The sequence below is a fragment of the Dasypus novemcinctus genome, chromosome 8, assembly GCF_030445035.2.
Source record: "Dasypus novemcinctus isolate mDasNov1 chromosome 8, mDasNov1.1.hap2, whole genome shotgun sequence".
In the NCBI taxonomy this organism is placed as follows: Eukaryota; Metazoa; Chordata; class Mammalia; order Cingulata; family Dasypodidae; genus Dasypus; species Dasypus novemcinctus.
Window position 1 is genome coordinate 15,550,309 of NC_080680.1, and position 14,650 is coordinate 15,564,958.

The following is a 14,650-nucleotide window of genomic DNA, read 5'->3' on the forward strand; positions in this document are numbered from 1 at the left end:
TGAAGTTCTGGGTTCAGCCCCTGGAACCTAAAAAAAGAAAAAAAAAACCTATATAAATGGAACCATATGGTATGTAACTTTCGGAGATTGGTGTTTTTCACTCCGTGTAATTCCCTGGAGAGTCATCCAGATTATTGCATGTATCAATTCCTCCTTCCTTTGTCTTGATGAGTAGTGTCCCTCGGTATGAATGGGCCAGGGTTTATTTAACCATTGATCCACTGCAGGACATTTGGGCTGATTCCAGGTTTTAGTTGGCATGCATAAAGCTGCAGTGATCATTCTTGTACAGATTTCTGTTTGAGCATAAGTTTTCATTTCTATGGGGTAAATACCAGCCCTGTGTTTTTAATTGTTATACTGTAAGATCTTCCTATTTCAGTCTACCCAAAAGCTCCTCCTTGACTTATCACAAAGTCAAGTTTCACAAAGAAACTTAAAAACAGCCTTATAGTTGTGCCTAAACATTAGTTTGTATCTAAGTTAGTTACTCTTTCCTATTTGCAAATAGCCTAGAACTCTGTGAAACTGTGATGTTGACTTGCTTAATTGGCATCTCCTTTTTGTTTTTCAAGTGATGGCCAAAAAATGAGCAAACGGAAAAAGAATTATCCAGATCCAGTTTCAATCATCCATAAATATGGTGCTGATGCCCTCAGGTAAAAATCAGTGCTTTGCCTTGTGTGTATTTATAATTTATAATATAAGCATTGTCTATTCTGTTAATGTTCCTTAGATGAATATAAGATTTTTAAAAGTATCTCTCTTATAAGGTGCATTCCATTGGTATGGTGGTTGATTTTAAACCCCAAAGTAGATTTCCAAGTAATGAAAACATGTTCAAATCTAGAGATCTTTTTGAGAAAGAGGGCCTATGTTTGATTTAGTTGAAATGGCCAAGAACTCCCTGGGCTAGTTGCTGGCTGTTTCTGCTTCCCGCCCCCTTGGTCCCCAGTCTTATTGATGTTAGAACTCTCTTTCATCATTTATTTAATTTATTTTCTTTTAATTTCTCTTTTTGTTTTCTTTTTCATCATTTATTTTAATTTTGGCATTACTCCTGAAAAGAGCCACAGGAGATATATTTATGCTAAAGGAAATAAAAACTTATATTTAGAAACTTTTAGAGAAACTTAAGCCACTGTTTGGAATAGTCATCATCCTTACATCCCTCCCTGTGAAAGTCAAAGGAACCATGGAGATGCCATTCATTCTTTATAGGCAAGGAGACCAGATCGAGGGGGTGGGGGGGCCTGTTGAGCCCATCCCTGCAGTCGTGTATGTTGCCCAGGAGCAGTGCATGGGGCTCTCCCATGACTCCAGGTACCTATAAGACCAGAGTTCCTTACCCTCGGTCCTGTGGTTCTTCGTGGTAGGGGCTGTCCTGTGGGATGCTGGTCACCCCTGCCTATGTTACCTCCCCAAGAACCCTCCTATTAAACTCTGGGCTGTGAGGGGAGAGCACATGCGACTTCTCTTGTGCATCCTTGGTGTCCAGCCCATTGAGGTGGTCAGATCCATGTATGTGGAAACCAGGAAGGGGGTTCTCCAGGAGGCCCAGGTGTGCCTTTACTCCCATGGTGCTATGTAGCACCAGGGACTCCCTCTGGCCCTGCAGCGAGGCTGGTGTAGGAAGTATCTATGTTGGCCCAGAGCTTTCTTTTGGTGTGGGATTACATACACCCCTGAATAATATGGTTGATCTCTTACATAGTAAGGGCTTTGTGAGTTTTAAATTGACGATTAGAAGAAGAATAATCATTTCCCCTGTTTATAGAAAAAAAGTTTTAATATTATCCTTTAAAGGAATATATTGAATTAAAGTATTTGGTTTACTGTCTATGTGCCTTTCCTGTGTAATTTATCTCCCTTTCCAGGTTGTATCTTATTAACTCCCCTGTGGTAAGAGCAGAAAACCTCCGCTTTAAGGAAGAGGGTGTGCGGGATGTACTGAAGGACGTGCTGCTTCCTTGGTACAATGCATATCGCTTCTTCATCCAGAATGTGCTGAGGCTCCAGAAAGTAAGTGCTACACTGGTGCTGGCTCAGGGAGTTAACACGTGGAGCCAGCTGTGCCCTTGGCATGTTAGGGCTGAGCCTATATTTCCCTAGGATGGTCTCCAGAGGGAGTGTGGCAGGGTACCTTACATGGGGAGTTTGCCAGCTCTCGAGCTGGTCTGGAGCTGGCTAGGGGAGCAGAGTGACTCAGAGCCATTAGGGAGGCCATAGCTGAAGTGACAGGAGTCTGGGGTCACTGTTGTGCGCAGTCAGCACAAGATCCAGTTAGACAAGATGGCTCACCTTTCCAAGACATAGTTTTACCTGTAAGGTGGTATTTGGGTACCTTCTATGTGCTGGGTGCTGGGGCCACAGCATTGAACAAGACTCTTCTCCTTTCATGTATCCATTGGGAGAGATAGTAAAGATGTCAGCTGTCAGATAATAAGTACCTTAAAGACAGACAAACCTGGTAACAGGATAGAGTCACACATGGCAAAGGATGGACCAATTTGGATGGGGTAGTCAAGGAAAGCCTCTGAGGGTGGCATTTGAGCTGAGATTGAATGTGAAAGAGTTCTTGTTGGTGATTTATAAGTGCCCTTACAGCAGTTACCTGCTGTTTTAGTTCCCCAACTGCTGAAACAAATACTATATGATGGGTTGGCCTCACAACAGGAATTTATTGGCCAGTGGTTACAGAAGCTAAAACGTTTGCTTCCTCCCAGGGTCAGTATCTTTTGGCTGGCCAGCAATCTTTGGGATTCTTTGTCTTTTCCATCACATGGCAATGTGCATGGCTGTGTCTTCTCCTTTCTCTTCTGGTTTCCATTGACTTCTAGTTTCTGGTTGTTCCCTGTGACTTCTCTCTGCGTGTCCAATTTCCTTTGCTTCTTAGGACTTCAGCCCTATTGGATTAGGGCTCACCCTCATTCAGTTTGGGCTCACCTTAATTAATAACATCTTCAGAGGACCTGTTTACAAATGGGTTCACACCCCCAGGACCAGGGATCGGGACCTGAACATGTATTTTGTGGTGAATAGGTTTCAATCCCCAGTACTTGCTCACCTCTCCCAACCAAGCCAGGGCCTAACCAAGCCAGGGCCTTCTCTCCTCCATCCTGATGACTGATGTTAGAGACCCCATCTCATTTGGTTGAGCATATTCCTCTCGGTGCTTTAAAACAAAGTTTGAGGTCAGGACCCAGATACTACTCATCTTTATATTTCCAGAACCTTACAGGTACAATTGCTTAGCAAATTATGGTTGCATAATTGTGTGGCACTATTATTCCTACTTCAACAATAAGAAAAAAAACAACAGGTTGCATAGCCCTGTGCTCTGGACACCACACTTCAGCAGGGGCAATACCTGATTTCTTGTCTCAGCCAGGCTGAGGAAGCATCATGTTTCACCTGAATCCTTTTAAACCCAGCATGTGAGGCTTGCAGTGAGGATTTTTTCACTGTGAACTGAGAAAGATAGGAGCCTTGCCTACATTTCCCAGTCTTTCCCGTCTTTGCAGTCCTACCACCTCCTCTTCACATGGTTCTGTGGCAAATAGGGTTAGCACCACCGGCCTTGGGAGGGTTTTGGTTTGCATACTTCACTGGCAACGTGGGCTCGGTCAAACCTCCTCATCACAAAGGCTAGGCGCAGACAGCGGCAGGACACAGGCTGCGCCCGTGAAGTGCCTAAGTCCAGGCAAGAGTCAGAGTCCCCACTCTCCTGCCAGCCTCGCGGTGATGCTGCGTGAGTACCAGAGGGGGCAGTAATTCATTAACTGAAGACTTACTGTCCCAAGTGAGTGCTTATTTTGGAAGTATAGCTGAGAATTAGACATTTAGATTGCCAACAAAGTCTGGTGTTTTGTTTTTGTGTTTTGTTTTTATTTACCTTATTCCAGTTTAAGTGATTTGAAGAGTCTATTTCTCTCACAGTTTCCCACCAGGCATTCACAGTGTTTCAATAATTGTAAATTACTAGGAGGAAGAAATAGAATTTCTGTACAACGAGAACACAGTGAGAGAAAGCAACAACATCACTGACCGGTGGATCCTCTCCTTCATGCAGTCACTCTTTGGATTCTTTGAGACCGAGATGGCAGGTGTGTCCCTTGGGGCTGTCCTAAGTATAGGGTTAGACTGTTCTCTTTATAACTGCCTTTTTGATACATAACCATTTTCTTTATAAGCATAAAGGAAAATTTTGAAATGTCCAGAACAGTAGATAAATGGGAAATACCTACTGTCCTATCACCTTAAAAAAAGCAGTTTCAGTATATTTTCTTTCAGTATTGTTTCTGTATGTACTTTTCTCAATTTACAGTTTTATATATGTACTAATGGTCTTGCATCCTCATAGTTTCCAATCAACATTAGAATATAAGCAGTGATTTTTCATGTTATCTAGCAACTATTAGTAGTCATTTTTGGTAACAATTATATTATGTGTGTACCTAAAGTTGATTTCATTATTCCCTTTGTTGGGCATTTAGATTGTTTTCCTATAACTGTTTCTTTTAACCTCTCAAATACAAGTTTACTAAGGCTTGTTAGTTGTAGTACTGTGTTGGTTTCCAAGTACTGGGGGAAATCTATCTTTTAGGGACGTCCAGGTGGCATCATTCACAAGCGGGGCACCAGTATGTGTCCTGTGGGATCTGGAAAGAGAGCAGGCTTGGTGCTGGGTAGCTGTAGGTTCAGAACTACTGGAAGTGTTGCCAGATCTTCGTGAACTCAACTTCTTTATTTGTAAAATGCTTGATAGAGGAGTTATTGCAAGGTTTTTAAGTAGAAATTATATACATGAAGTAGCTGGCAGATAATACGCACTCAGTAAGTTGTACTTACAGATACACTTTTTAATTTCTTTTTAGATCTACTTTTATTACTAAAGGAGTAGTCCTTGTCCAATCTAGAAAAATTAGAAAGTACAGGAAAGCAGTAATAAAATGGACATTTCCCTGTATTATCATAATAGCAATGAGCTTGGTTTTAGAGATGGAAAAAGTAGAATATGTGGGTTTCCTCAAGGTTTGAAATAGATACAACCATTGGTCAAGATGAGAAGTTCCCCAAACTCTGGACTAGAGTCCCTAAGATGGATCTGACTATAATTGAAATAAAAATGCATCTGATAAAGTAAGTGGGCAGAGGCCCCTGGGTCCCAGTGAGGGGAGGAAGAGGAGATTGCATCCCTGTGCATGACAGTCCCCCCGCCCCCGCTCCCCGTGGTGCTGGATGTTGTTGTGCAGATACAGCTCTCCAATGCATGGCTGTGGGCCAGAGCAATCCTGTGGTTTATGTGTGGGGGCCGCTTCTCCTCAGCAGGCCCACAGCCCGGCCACTGGCATGTGGCTGTTCAGAGCAGTCGGTGCCATTTCACTGGGTCTCTGTTTGGCACAGTAGGACTGCTAATCCAGGGGAGCTGAGCATGTTAATTAGTTGCACTAAAGAACTGTGTTCACTGTTTTAAGCATTTGTAAGGATCACATACTACACAATTTTTGATCATGTATTGAAAAATGAGCCATATCTCTGCCCTTAAGGAGTAGTGGAAACTCAGAGATTGAAGTAAGTGAATATGGCAGTGAGGGGCCGTCCTCCAGCGCATGTGCAAAGGCAGATGCCCCAGGTAGGAGTGCTGGGAGTGCCATGGTCCCCTGGGACACTGGGACACCTGTCCCCAGCTGCTGTCTACTTTTCCGTCTCTGTGAGTGATGTGGCTGAGCAGGAAACAGTGGTGGAGATGGTGGCCCAGGCACTAGCCACTGCCACTGTCCTGACCTCTTCTGTGAAGCTGGGGCTCAAGAGTGTGCAGCCGGCTGGAACCCTGTCTCACTGTGTCAGCCCAGGAATTAGAGAGCAGCAGTTATACACACCAGCCCAGGAGTGAGGACCACAGCGGTGGTGGGGGCAAGAAGCTAGGAGCAGTGCACAGGGAGCTCTAGATGGAGTCTGTCCCAGGTCTACACTTCCCATCTGCTTTGTGATTCCTGCTTCCCATCAACAGTGTGGGTATAATCATAGTACCTACCCTTTGGAGAGGTGTGAGTAAAGAAGTGTACTTGAAGAGTTCGCAGTTATTAGTGGTTTCAGCAGTACTTTTACTGTACATTTGTTCAGTGCTCACTCTATGCTGGGTTCGTTCACTCTCAATTGAGGTTTCTAGAATTGAAACCTGAACACAGAGAACTCCAGCTTCCTGGAAGGTAAAAATTATAATGAACCCTGGAAATAATTTGGACAGCCTTTCCTCTTCAGAACAGGCCTATAAGTGTACATCACTGAAATCACCTGTCTAAGAGCGTGTGAGCAGGTCCAGCCTCTGGCCTGGGGCCTTGGCCACAGCAGCACCAGACCCTGTGTGCTTCTGGGCAGCAAAGAGAAGCGCTGCCCCTTGCAGCTTCTCATCTCTTTAGCTTTGCCTGGGAGCCTCATTTAAGTCACTGAACTCTGTGCCTTGAAATTGTATATGTTGATAATGCAGGTTTTATTCTTTTTGTTTTCATTATTGGTGTTAGTTTTTCTTTTTGTGTGAGAGTGTATCAATTAAAGGGCAGGACAGCGAGAGAATCCATAAAATAAACCTGTGCTTCAAACAAGATTGGTTAAATGCCCTGTTTTCCTACTTGCCCTCTGAATTCCTCAAATCCTTCTAATTTCCCCAGGCTCTTCTTTCTACTACTTTCATCAACTTTCTCCCCTTGACTATTTTAAAAATACCTTTAAAAAGCCTATTGTATTTTATCCATAGCCTATGCCAGTGTTTCTAAATAGCTCTGCCCTAGACATTTTAGGCCAGATTACTCTTTGTGATGGGACTCTGCCTATGCATGTAGGATGTTGAGCAGCATCCCTGGTCTCTACCCACTGAATTCCAGTAGCACCCCCCACCCCAGTTGTGACAAAAATGTCTCTCCACACATTGCCAGATGTCCTCTAGAAAAATCACTCCTTGTTGAGAACCCTGACCTATGTATGCTTCTTGGCATTTAATTAAATCTTTTGCATTTGTTTGATTTTTAGTTCAATGTAATATAATGGAGAGAAGTTGGGCTTCTGTCAGTGCTGCTGTATCACACAACTCCAAGTGTGTGGTGTCCCCTGGAGTTGTGTCGTGTGCAGCCCTCGGTTTTATCACCACATGTCCCAGTCCTATTAACTGCATACCCTCTGGCTTGTCACTTAACTTATCTAACTCTGTTTTTTTCACTGTCCACTGAAATTCATGAGTAGCTCCTAGAGCAGTTTGAAAGTGAAATGAGGTTTTGTATGCAAATACTAAACACCTTGACTGCCATGTAGCACATCCTCAATAACTAAGCATTGTGCTGATTGTTTCACTTTGGTTCTTCTTGCAACTGTACTAAGAATGGAGGCTTTTGGATGACAGGAGCTGCTTGTTCTTTTTTTTGTCCCTAGCCCTTACCCCTACACATCCTGAATACTCAGTGTGTACTTGCTGTCTGATTGACTTTTCTTATTTTTAGCTTATAGGCTTTATACTGTGGTGCCTCGCCTGGTCAAGTTTGTAGATGTGCTGACCAATTGGTATGTCAGAATGAATCGCAGAAGATTAAAGGTAAGGACCAACTGCTGTTGGGAGGGAGCAAAAAGCATGTGAAGTTTGAGAGTTGAGGACAAATGAGAATTGCCAGAATGTAAAGGGATGTTCTCAAATGCTCTCAATTTTTGAAACTCTTTTCCTTTATACTGTATATTAACTAAGTATAACTTTGCCATTCAGTGGGGATCTAGAGCTTCTGTAAGTTGTTTTGCATATGTTCAAAACAAAATGGAAATATCATTGGAGGGAAAGACTCAAGGGCCCATATAGGACTAAACTAAGCTAACCTTTTAAATTCAGAAACAAATTCATGCAAATATTTAGCAAAAGCCATCATGTCTGGCTGTGATCTTGAGAGAGGGGAAGCCTCCTTGCTTCTACCACTAAAGGGTCAGTTACCGAGTGTCAGCTGTGACCAAAACTCTTCTTAAGCCAGTTGGGGGATTACAATGAGCCAAGCACAGACGCCCTGGTCCCAGGGCATAAGCTGCGGGCATAAATCACTGTGGTGTAAGACAGGAAATGAGCGATGCCCTCGCTACTGGGCCACAGAAAGGCTTCCACCACTAAGCAGTCCTGTCTTAAAATTTGTTGAATGATAAAAGTCAGTGACAAAACAGTAATTTCACTTTTAACTATGTTATATACACATACATATATATGTGTTTTTTATATATGCATATATCTAAAAGACATCCACTAAATGTTTACAGTAATTTCTGCATCAATTATGGTTGATTTTTATTTTCTTTTTTATCTTTGTTTTTCTTACACTGAATTAGAATAGTAATTTAAAACTACACAGTATATACTTAAAAAAAAAAATAAGAAATAAATTTTTCTATTAACAACTACTGTATATGACTACATTTTATCCTCAATCAGAGTTAACTTTTTTAAACATGGCTTTAGCTCTTGCAGCCAGTCAGTCTTTACCTCACATTTGCAGAGCCATTTTCTACCTACCTTTTCCCATCCCAGGGATGGGAAATAATAAGGCGGGATGGAAGGTGCTTACCCCACTTCTGACTTCTACCACTGGGTTGGTGCCACTTTGACAGTACTGATCACAGATTGCCTATAATTGTAGTTATAGTTGCATGCTCTCTGTGGGTTGCCACTTTTTAATAAACTTCTTAGATTGGTTTTATGGTAAAATAGACTTCTAGCATTTTAATGTTTATGGAAGGGCAGCCTTCTCAGCTTTTTTTTAATTCACTAGGGTGAAAATGGGATGGAAGATTGTGTTATGGCCCTGGAAACCTTGTTTAGTGTTCTCCTTTCTTTGTGCAGACTGATGGTAAGATTCCTGATCCCTTCCTAAAATTATTTGGCCTTGTGGGCTGCCATGCAATACCCTATTGCTGCAGCATTCTCCATCTGTAATCTCCTTGGCAAGATATCTGTTCTAAATTTCTTCTACAAGAAATACAGGCAGACAGAAGTTTCAAAAACTAAGATTCTTTCTTATAACCACAGGTAGTACAGTATAGTTTCCGATCCTTTAATCTAGACAGAGCTCTCACAGTTTCCTTTAAAAAGCACCCCTCATCTTAATGGAAATTGCCATAGTGTTTGTGAATCATGGGGAAGTTCTTGAACTAATATCTAACCACAGAAACCTATCACCAACAATATTTTAAATAAGTATTGAGAAGGAAATTTACAAAATTACAAATTGAAATGTTAATTAAACCATATAAAAGTGAAAAATCTCCAGTGTTAATTCTCTGTATCCTGTCTCTGCTACTCCAGTGTAGTTTTATGAAACTTCTGTTTATCTCCTTGACATGATCTGAACTTGGACCTGCTGTGTGCTAGGTGCCTTACATGTCAGTCTCATTCACTGCTCACCTGCAGGCTGCAAGGCCAGGAGTGTTATCCCGTTTACAGATGAGTTTCTGAGGCTTAGGGACTTTTAGTCCTCTGTGCATATTTACCTGCCTGGAAAATGGTAAGCTAAATTGAAAGCCTGGTCTGTGGCTCCTGTTTTTATTATGAACATCCTCCAGGAGTCTGGAGAACCTTTGGGTCCCACGGGCTGCATGCCTGCTGCTTCACAGATAACCAACTCTCCAAGTTCAAAATGAGATCATTTCTCTTTCATAGGCATGTTTAGTGACCTAGTGCCAATGTCTGTGCTATTCTCTAAAATGTTTAGTTGTAGGTTTTCAGTCTAAATGAATTCAGTGGATGCTATCTGCATATGAATGAAATGACATAATCTGTTCTCATCCAGGCCCCCTATACACCTTTTCTCACTGAATTAATGTACCAGAATCTAAAGATGCTGATTGATCCCGTTTCTGTCCAAGACAAGGTCATGCTCAGTATTCACTACCTCATGCTGCCCCATGTTCGGTAAGAATCAAACCCAGATAAGCTGGAGCATTCCTGTGGGGTTCGCAGCCTCACTGCTGCCTGGTGGGGGGAGGACTGGGGAGAGCAGTGATTTCCCTTCTCTAGGCCCCTCCCATGGTGGGAGGGATGCCCTGTGAGGACCCCTCTGTAGAGCTCTGGCACGTGGGGCACAGCAGGGAGCTTGCCAGTCTGGTTCACTTTGTGCCTTCCACCAGGAGGCCTAGCCACACCATCACATCTCTAATCCTGACCCTCTTCCTCACTTAAGCATACCTATTTTGGATTTTCTCCTTTTAACTTTAATCTCTTTCATATCCCTAACTCTATCAATCAGAGAGGAGCTGATTGACAAGAAAACCGAGAATGCAGTATCTAGAATGCAGTCTGTAATTGAACTTGGGCGAGTGATCCGAGACCGCAAAACTATTCCAGTGAAGGTTTGAAATTATGGTTATGTTTTACATTGCATGGCCTAAATAATTATGTCTTTGAGATGTTTTCTTAATATCGTGAGCTTCTAGCAATGGCATAAATTTTCTTTTCTTCAAGAAGGGGGTGAATGATATTTTTTTGCTAGTTCAGTCCAGTTAAAATTCAGATAAAATTCAAATAAAAATATTTAATATTCGATTTTTCTACAATTTAGAGAACTGGCTACATCATGAGCTTTTTTCTGTTCCTTTTCTTCCTAGTATCCTTTGAGAGAAATAGTGGTTATCCATCAAGATCCAGAAGCTCTTAAAGATATTAAATCTTTGGAAAAGTATATCATTGAGGTAAGATAGATGAGTTACTTGTTCTAGGTCCAGACTTCTTTCCTTAAAAAAAATTATTTTGATTAATATTCTTCAATGAAGTACACTTTGAGTTTATAATTTGTTCTTTTTTTTTTTTTTGGTATATCAGTGTTATGTAACAAATTTAACAATATCCATTAATTTTTTTTTTCTTTTCAATCTGGTTGCATCATCATCGTTTTGGTGCTTCTCTTCACTGCATGAGGGCTGTGCCTCCCTGTAGGTCTGGGGCGCCTTTTTTCGGTTTCTGGTTTTTTTTTTTTTCACCAGGAGGGTCCCAGGAATCAAATCTGGATCCTCCATGTGTTAAATGGGAGCTCAATTGCTTGAGTCACAATTGCTTCCCATCCATTAAATTTGTACTGTTCTTAGAATTGTAATACGTTTTTACCAGTGCAGTTATAATTATTTGAAAAATATTTAAGATAAATGAAATCTTTACCTTAGTTGCATCATTGATTACATCTGCTTCTCTTGCCCAAAGTCCTTTTTGATAGTAAATAGAAAAATTTTGTTCCTTTTCAAATTACAAAAGTAACAGATGGATATTTATTAGTTATAAACAGTTTGAACACTAGCAGAACATATATACAATGAAAGGTGAGTCTCTTTAAACCCCTTTCTGTTCTTTAATGATTTTCCCCTCCTGAGGGATATTCACTAGTATGTCTCCTTCTAGGGTTGTTTCTAGGATTTTACACTTATATGCACAAAATGTGTATACACACCTTTTGGTTTATTTATGCATCTGTAACGTCTTATACGTGGTCTTGTTTCTAATAGACGCATTGTGTTCATTCTCTTGATGCACATCGTAATTTATTTACTTTCTTGTTTCTAATAGGTGCATAATGTTCTGGATGCACATCATAATTTATTTAATTCTTCCCCTACTGATTGAAATTTACATTTCTTATTACAAAAGGTGTGTGTCTGTGTGATATCTTAGTACGAATGTTGGATAAATTCCTAAAAATGAAGTTTCAGGGTCAAAAGTTCAAAATATAGTGTCATTTGTCCTTCTGAAAAGCTTTATTTCACCATGTTTTTAAAATAAACAATTTTAATTTCATTTTTATCTTTTCACAGGTGATATTTTAATCCATTATTATAGAAAATATTAATTTCTATAATTGGTTTTGAATTGCTTGGGAATGCCAGGCAAATATTAGAAACCAGAAAGTTAGGAAGATTGTAAATTCTGATGCTAGATTATAAATACCTATAATGTCTATATATGACTAAAAAATTTTTGTAATATATTTTAATCACCCATGCAATCAATTAATATAGGTAAATACTAGCTCTTAAAGCCTCTTACTTGCTTTAATCTGTAGTTCTCATGATTGTTTTCATACCTCACACTGTCACCATTCCCTGTGCATTAATATCTCTTAACTAACATTGTGGAGGTATGAAATGTTATAACTGATTCATCTGCTTAATTGATTGTTAATGTTCTGGTGCACTGAAATTGCTAGAGCAACAGTTACCCTTGAATGATGCCATTTCTGTTTGTAATTCTTGAATCCTCTTTCAGTTGTGCTCAGCAAGATCTTGCTTGATCTTAATAAGAAAGGTTTTTATATACCATACAATTCACCCATTTAAAGTATACAATTCAATGGTATTTAGCATATTTAAGGAATTGAACAACCATCATCCCAGTCAAATTTAGGACATTTTCATCACCCCCAAAAGAATCCAAGTACGTACGCATTACTAGTCATACCCCGTTTCCCCGCAAGATCCCCCCAGCCTCTGGCAAGCATGGATTTCCTCTGTGTTTCTGTGGTTTACCTGTTATGGACATTTCAGATAAATGGAGTCATACATTACGTGACTGGCATCTTTCACGTAGCATGTTTTCAAGGGTCACCCATGTTAGAGCCAGATTCAGTACTTCATTTCTTTTTATTGATGAGTAATATTCCATTGTTTGGATATTCCATATTTTGTTAATGTATTCTTTGGTTGATGGATTTGGGTGTTTCTACTTTTTAGCTAGTATGAATAATGCTGCTTTGAACATTCAACTATAGGCTTTTGAGTGGAACATATGGTCTTCATTTCTCTTGAGGTTTATTTCTTCTTGTCTGCCAACAATAGGAATTAAATGTTCGAAAAGTTACATTGTCTACAGATAAAAATAAATATGGAATTCAGCTGAGGGCAGAACCTGATCACATGGTCCTTGGGAAGCGACTGAAAGGAGCCTTTAAAGCAGTGATGACTTCCATCAAGCAGCTGACTAATGAGGAGTTGGAACAGTTCCAAAAGAGAGGTAGGTGTCTGATAAGACGATAGTGTCCCCAGGTCGACAGATTTGTACCATATCTAGATTGGCTTGACTTTTACCATCACATCCTTTACTTTCTCTAAGTAAAAATGTTTTTTCCAATCACAAAAATGTTTTTTATAATTTGGATAAGAAAATAAAAGTGACCCTAATCCACCACCTGTCCGTTTAACATAGATTGAGTATATACTATATGCTAGGTACAGGGCAGTATTAAATCTGATATATTTCCTTTCAGTTACGTATGTAGTCATAAAATTACAGCCTTACAAATTTGAAATCACAATATAATTTTAAATTTCATCTTTTTCACCTTTATAAAATATTTTCATATATGTTATATGTATTTTCATTTATTTTACATTTCTACCTTACATTATAAATATTTTTGTGTGTCTTTGAAAATGTTTTGGTAGCTGCATAAATCTCCTTCATATATCCAACAATGTATTTTTTTTTTTAAGATTTATTTTTTGTTTATTTCTCTCCCCTTCCCTCCCCGCCCCCCGCCCATCCGTTGTCTGCTCTCTCTGTCCATTTGCTGTGTGTTCTTCTGTGTCCGCTTGCATTCTTGTCAGCAGCACCAGGAATCTATGTCTCTTCTTGTTGCATCATCTTGCTGCGTCAGCTCTCCATGTGTATGGCGCCACTCCTGGGCAGGCTGTACTTTTTTCACGTGGGGTGGCTCTCCTTAAGGGGCACACTCCTTGTGCGTGGCGCTCCCCTTCGTGGGGGGGACACACCTGCATGGCACAGCACTCCTTGCACGCATCAGCACTATGCGTGGGCCAGCTTACCACAAAGGTCACGTTTGAACCCTGGACCTCGCATTTGGTAGGCAGATGCTCTATCTGTTGAACCAAGTCCGCTTCTCCAACAATGTATTCTTAATTAAGTCTTTTATTGTTGGTGTTTTAGGTTGCTTCCAATTTGTTTTTATTATAAAATCATAGTGAATATTTTTGCATGTAAATCTTTGCTAGATTTCTAGATGGAAATAATACTGAATCAAGGCTGGAACTTAGGTTACCATTGAATTCTTCAACTATTCATGCATGCCTAGAGAGTGTTCCCTAATGTTGAGAAAGAGCCAGTACCCCCTGAGACTTCATTACAGGCCATATGGAGTATCATTGTTATCAGATTTTGCTTATAGGGAGAAAAGATAATGGATTTTGGAGAATTAGAATGAAGACTTGAAAATATTCAAAAGAGAAGATTGTAGTTATTTTTAGAAGAAAAGGAATTAGCGTTGAAGTTTGAAGCTTCCTGCAAAAGAAAGCTGGGTCAGCACTTACCAAGTTTATCTAAAATATCTAGAACCCCTATTTTGGTCTTTTGTTTGGGAAAGACTGAATTCATTCATTCAAGAAACATTTTTTAAAGCTCTTATGTGTGGTTGGCCCTGGAAATACAGAGTTGCATGAGAAAGACATTGTACTTAACCATTATGGTGCTGACAGACACTGAAGACTTACAGAAATAATCATGGTTTTGATAAGCTATGAAGGAGAAATATAGAATAATATTAGGACACCTCTTTGCCTATCCAAATCAGAGGACCAGGAAAGGGAACTCTACCCCCTCTCTCCTGCCCTCTGGAGAGACTTTTAGGGTGCTCAG

The 14,650-nt window shown here is 40.3% G+C and overlaps 1 protein-coding gene and 1 non-coding gene across 4 annotated transcripts in view; both read left to right on the forward strand.

The window, feature by feature from the left end:
- IARS1 (isoleucyl-tRNA synthetase 1) overlaps positions 1–14,650 on the forward strand; it is an 83,501-nt gene that overhangs the window by 46,911 nt on the left and 21,940 nt on the right. For all 3 annotated transcript variants that reach the window (XM_071216587.1, XM_058301477.2, XM_071216588.1), the window contains exons 18-26: positions 576–659; positions 1,878–2,022; positions 3,986–4,106; positions 7,494–7,585; positions 8,793–8,870; positions 9,810–9,931; positions 10,266–10,368; positions 10,624–10,707; positions 12,838–13,012. In XM_071216587.1, coding sequence (XP_071072688.1) covers positions 576–659; positions 1,878–2,022; positions 3,986–4,106; positions 7,494–7,585; positions 8,793–8,870; positions 9,810–9,931; positions 10,266–10,368; positions 10,624–10,707; positions 12,838–13,012 — 1,004 coding nt within the window. The remainder of the gene's footprint in view (positions 1–575; positions 660–1,877; positions 2,023–3,985; positions 4,107–7,493; positions 7,586–8,792; positions 8,871–9,809; positions 9,932–10,265; positions 10,369–10,623; positions 10,708–12,837; positions 13,013–14,650) is intronic.
- Positions 5,227–5,358, forward strand: LOC111762695 (small nucleolar RNA SNORA84). Its single transcript, XR_002795741.1, has one exon. It is a non-coding gene; the product is annotated as a small nucleolar RNA SNORA84 (small nucleolar RNA).